The 6,000-nt window shown below is 35.1% G+C and overlaps 1 protein-coding gene across 1 annotated transcript in view; it reads left to right on the forward strand.

The window, feature by feature from the left end:
• LOC133334280 (very low-density lipoprotein receptor-like) overlaps positions 1-5,222 on the forward strand; it is a gene marked incomplete at its 3' end in the record, with an annotated part of 45,180 nt that extends 39,958 nt beyond the window's left edge. Inside the window, exon 10 of the mRNA XM_061542570.1 lies at positions 4,623-5,222. Within this exon, the coding sequence (XP_061398554.1) occupies positions 4,623-5,222 (600 nt within the window). The remainder of the gene's footprint in view (positions 1-4,622) is intronic.
• Positions 5,223-6,000: the final 778 nt, after the last annotated feature.

The raw sequence follows: 6,000 nt of genomic DNA on the forward strand, positions 1-6,000 counted from the left end.
TTGTTTTAATTTTTTTTTTATTTTATTATTTTTGTTTTTAGTTTCTTTTTTACTTTTTTGTTCTATGGTGTTGGTAAATTTTATTTCTCTTCTTCATTAACATTCCTCCCACATTTCCGGTAACTTTTCTCCATGAACTATAATTCCATTCCATTTTTTTGTTTTGAAAATTATTTTTACATGGAAATGCTTTTGTTTTGTTTTATATTTATTTTATATCTAATATAATATAATTTATTTTAATTAATTTAGTCAACAACAAAGTTTTGTAATTTTTGTCTATTATAAGTAGCAGAGCCTGTTTTCTGCAATTTTAATTAATTAATTAAAAGTATTTTAATGGTTGAATGTGGGTCACCACTCGACGTTGTTGTTGTGGTTGTGTAATTTTGATATTAAGCGGACGTTAAGCTGAAAGGAGTATAAATATAAAATACTTAGGTGGTGAATAGATTGAAATAATATTTGAAAACTTTGAAATTGGGATGCAAAAAATTATCAAAGGAGTTATCGACCCTTCATAAAATTTTATGCGGCATATGTGTTTATATTAAACCGTTCTAAAAATGTTTTATAGAAGTATATTTGGAACTATCCAGTTTTTAATTCAATTAAAATCTTTATATTCTTTAATAATAAAAAATGTATATAAAAAATAAGAAGTAAAAAAAACCGAAAACGACGTCGACCTCGAATATACCGATGTGTGGCATTCTTATTGGGGTCTACTTTTATATAAAATTACTTTTTTATAGAAATATGGTCCTATATTAAAGATTTTCTGTGAAGAAGCGCCTAATTACTGTGACTTCGGTGGCCAAATTCGCCAAAGATCTCCTCTGAGAGCCAGACGAATTTTTTTCTATAGTAAAAAGAATCCTCTGGGGGACCAGATGCATTTTTTTCACTGGGCTGCCAGACGATTTTTTTCTATAGAAAAATAATCCTCAGCGGGCCAGACGAATTTTTTCTATAGAATTTTTTTTTTTCTATAGAAACTCAACACACATGATTCTATACTCAATTTAATAGGCTATGTCAAATTTCGTGGGATTTGAACCCTGGTTCCCATGGCATCTGTTGATTGTTGTCCGGCCCCTTAGCGTTCAAAGCCACCTCCTTATCTTCCCATGGTTGCACAATATGCAGTCGTATAGTATTGAAGTAAAATAGTGTAGTCTGTATGTATAAGTCCATCACTACAAGTAGACAAATCTGATCTGAAAAGGAATGTACTGGTGTGATGCCAAATGTCCGAACCTTGAGACGGTTGAATTTAATTGGTAGATGCAATTTCACAACAATATTCGACATAAATACAACTTATCAAGAAACGACATTTGTAAGCCACATTGCCCAATATACCTGATGAGCCGCTTAACCAACGGCGAAACGCGTCGCATAATGTTGGGAATGTAGTATCTCTCCGACTTTCCTTTTCATTGCAACCTCGATAATGTAGCTCATCTCGAAAGAGAAATTAATAAGAAAATATATTAGGTTGGGGAAAATGAAATGCATTATTTTCATATGAACTATAGAACTTTATTTAGCATGATTCGGAATGTCCGATAACTTCATAATGCCTCTCTCTCAGAAGTCCTGCCCTCTATTTGCAAAAAAAAACTCTAGTAGTCGATATTCACAATCCTCCCTAGATATCAATTTTTCATCATTAAAGAAATTTTGCAATGCACTGTTATGCAATGATAATCGCTTGGTGCCAAGTCCGGACGGTATGTCAGATGCATTAAAACTTCCCTACCAAGGAACACGACACCTCTTCTGCTGGCCAATTCTGGTCGTTTCTGGTCAATTGCTATATTCAAACGGTCCAGCTGTTGACGGTTGAGAAACAACTCATATTAAATAATCCCCTTCCAGTCCCACCAAATGCATAGCAGAACCTTCCTGGCCGTTAGTCCTGGTTTGACCACCGTTTGAGGTGAATCACCGCTCTTTGAACACGATCTTTTTAGCACAGGGCTATCGTATATGATCCATTTCTCATCTCCAGTCACCATCCGTTTAAGAAATGGGTCTATCTCATTCCGCTTGGCCAAGGCTTCGCAGATGGAAATTCGATCCATCCTATTTTTTATACCCTTCACCACACTGTGGTACAGGGTATTATGGCTTTGTGCATATGTTTGTAACAGGCAAAAGGAAACGAGATAGACACATGGTTCCTTTTGAGAATATGCATAGAATCACTTTCTAAGTCGATTTATGCATGTCCGTCCGTCTGTCTGTCCATGTTAAATTGTAAACAAAGTACAGGTCGCATTTATGATCCGAATTGGATGAAATTTGGCATATGTCACTTATTTGGCCCAAGGACGAACCCTATTGAAATTGGGAAAAATCAGTTCAGATTTAGATATAGCTCCCATATATATATTTAACCGATTTAATGTAAACGGTTCCTATATATCTTTCGATTTTCACGAAATTTGGTACAGCCTAATCATTTAGGTCAAGAATGATGTCTGCCCAGTTTCCTGAAAATCGGTCGAGATTTAGACATAGCTCCCATATATAGTTTCGTCCGATTTCATGTAAATGATGCACCAAAGTCCCTATATATCCTTCGATTTGCACGAAATTTGGCATAACGTGCTGAATTGAGACTAGAGTGATGTCTGCCTTGTTTTGTGAAAATCTGCCAAGATTTAGATATAGCTTTTTTTTATTATAGATTGATTTTAAGTAATTGACGAACCCAGGAACCAATAGGCTGATAGGAACAAAACGTTCTGAAATTAGTATAACCTAACCTGTGACAAGTTTGTTTGAAATCGCTTAATATTTGGATAGAGCTTCCATATATATTTTCGGCCGATTACAAGTAAATTGGGCATCTAACTCCTCATATTAGTCAGATTGACATACAATTTTGCACTACTTACAAAATTGAGCATAGAATTACGTAGTTGCGTTTTGTAAAAGACATAGCCCAACGGATGACCTATTTATATTTGTTTGAAGTCGATTTACATACTTTATGGATAGATCTAGGCAGATTCACATTTAGATAAATATCACATATTTTATTTCATCCAATTTCATGTTAATAGTCCTGTTTAATATACCCATAGTGGTGAAGGGTATCATATAGTCGGCTCCGTCCGACTTTTTCTGTTAATTGGTGTGGCACCCAAACATCGAGCTTCTTTTTGAATCCAGCTTTTTGTAAACTGTTTTATTGTCAATTTTTTGACTACTGGTCGATGTTACGACTGCTAACTTGCCGGTCAACTTCGATCATTTCTCCGATTTTATCAACATTTTCATAGTGAATTTCTCCTTCCCCAACCTAATATGTGGACGCTATATTTAAATCTAAACCGATTTTCACCAATCTAAATGGGGTACATCATTGGTTCAAACAAATGAGCTGTACCAAAATTTATCCAAATTGGATTATAAATGCAACCTGTACTTTGTTTACAATTTAACATCAACGACGGATGAACAGGGACATGGACATCGACTCAGAAAGTGATTCTATGCATATTCTCGAAAGGAACTATAAGTCTATCTCGTTTCCTTTTGTGAGTTACAAACATATCATCATATCCTCAAAGACATAATACCCTGTACCACTGGGTGGTATAAATAATATTGATATTATTACCACAAACGGATATCCTGAGCAAGAACATCCGACAACATTTAGAAATTAAAATCTACACTTAATAGTTCTCTGAAAAATATTCATAATTTCCATTCTATATCAAAGTCCTTTATTCACATTTCTCCTTTAAATACCACATTTCCAAATCTCTACTTTTTCTCCGTACACATTTAAATATTCCAACAATTATTCAAAGCAAAATCTCTAAAAACATCTGTGTATTTTGAACTGCCAAAAAGAAAGAAATAAATGGAAATCTACTTCAATTTCCTACTTTGTGTCTTCCCCTCTCTCTCTCTCTCTTTCTCTCTATTTCTACATCCTTTTTTCCACTCACAATTCTCATTTGCTAGTTATAAATGTAAACATTTCCGGTTTTCCGTTTAGATGAATGTAACCACTTCTTCATATTTTCCCCCCACTTCCTCTTTTGTAACCAACAATTATTTGTTTGTTTGTCTGTCTGTGTGAGTGGCTCTTGGTAATAATTGTTACACATCTCTTGACAACAAAGATTAATTCGTGATTCGTTATGGTATTGTGTCTATATCTGTTTTGTAAGTATTTGTGTGTGTGTGAGAGCAGACATTTGTTTGTTTGTCCACCTGCTGAACTGACAGATCATTAATTCATTATCTTCTTTCTTTTTTGTTCTTTCATTTCTTTTTTCATATTTTCTTTTGTGCATCATCATCTTCATCACATCACAATCATCATTGTTACTATCACCACAATACACATACATACAACTTTCATCACAATGGACGTAATGCTTTTTCCCCCTTTTGAATACACACACACACCATCTTACACATCACTCATCTTTATCATAATGATGATGGAATGTTGTTACATACAAACACACATACAAACACCAACACATTTACGTATATGTTTTCCTCGCCACACCTTTAATCCCTCACCGAAACAAAAAAAAAATTCATCATAATCTGAACCAAAAACAACAAAAAATATCCTTCTGAAGACTCTTCGTACTATTTTTATAATTATTATGGTGATGAGGAGCTGGAGGAGCCGCAGTTCGAGGATGAGGATACTACTGATAATTCAGCAGATCCTGCTGATGTGGTTTCATTTGTCGCCGACAACAATTCATCTCATCAGCCAGCTCAGCATCCTCCATTTGAGTCCGCAACCACCATGGAGAAAACGGCAATAATTTATGCTGAGACTCCAAAATTAATCAGCCATCCAGTCGTCATCAGCAGCAGCAGCAGGAACAGTAACAACAATAATGCGAATAATGAGCAACAACCTCCACCACTACTGATGGCTACGAAACCCCACCAGATCCAGGTTAAAGATTCCCATGGCAATGAGGAGGAGGTGGAGGTGGAAGAGGAGAGTTATTTACCAACATATGATGATTATCCTTTACTCTATCTGCACATCATGTGTGTCATGTTGGAAAAATATGATTTACAAGAGGAAGGCGGCAGGACAGGCAGCAACAAGGACATCATACATCCCGATGATGATGTTGACAATGCTGCTGCTGATGATGACGATATTGACAATGATGTTGATGAAATGCATCAACACCCTTCGCAGCCGATTATCACAAGTGAGAGTGATGAGGGAGAAAATTTCCCAAAACAACAACAACAACATGAAAATTACAATGAAAAACTTGGTGTTGTTGTTATGAATGCAAATGACAAAAAGGATAATCACAATAATAACGCAACTGATGAGTCTCATGATGATGATAATGAAGTTACAACTAATCACATTCCGACTAAGCCAACTGTTGCAAATCCGGACCATTCGAACAACATAGATGGTGCTACTAATGCCGGGCACAATGCAACAAAGGATATTAACAACAACAATTTTATGGGAATTTCAAATGCAACATTTGCCATTAATAACAAGGGAGGGGTGAGCAAGGATGGCGTCCCGATTCTGGATAATAATGTGGAATTCTTTGATAACGATGAGGAAGGAAACACAGAAATAGCCATTATGGAAATTCCAATGAAAGAAGACCATCACAATAATAATGAAAGTGAAATGCCAACAACAACAACAATATTACAAAGTGTTAATAATCCTTTGACAAGGATTCATGGAAGGATAAATTTTACAAAGAATTTCCAGCCAGGCCTGAATGAAGAAAATTCCGTGGAAAATATTAAAAATATTAAAATAATGAGCAATGAGGAAGAAAATGAAGCCATATATATAGATCCTGAAAATCCTGGAAAAGGACATGCAGGGAAAATTGCAAATGAATACGAAAATTATGGCAAAAATATTCAAAATCCACAACAAGAGAATTCAAATGAAAATATTAAAATTATGGATATAAAAGGAATTGAAGATGTGTCCGAAGGTCCTTC

Source organism: Musca vetustissima, unplaced genomic scaffold, assembly GCF_032173495.1.
Source record: "Musca vetustissima isolate MV318-11 ecotype Yass unplaced genomic scaffold, APGP_CSIRO_Mvet_v1 utg37697, whole genome shotgun sequence".
In the NCBI taxonomy this organism is placed as follows: domain Eukaryota; kingdom Metazoa; phylum Arthropoda; class Insecta; order Diptera; family Muscidae; genus Musca; species Musca vetustissima.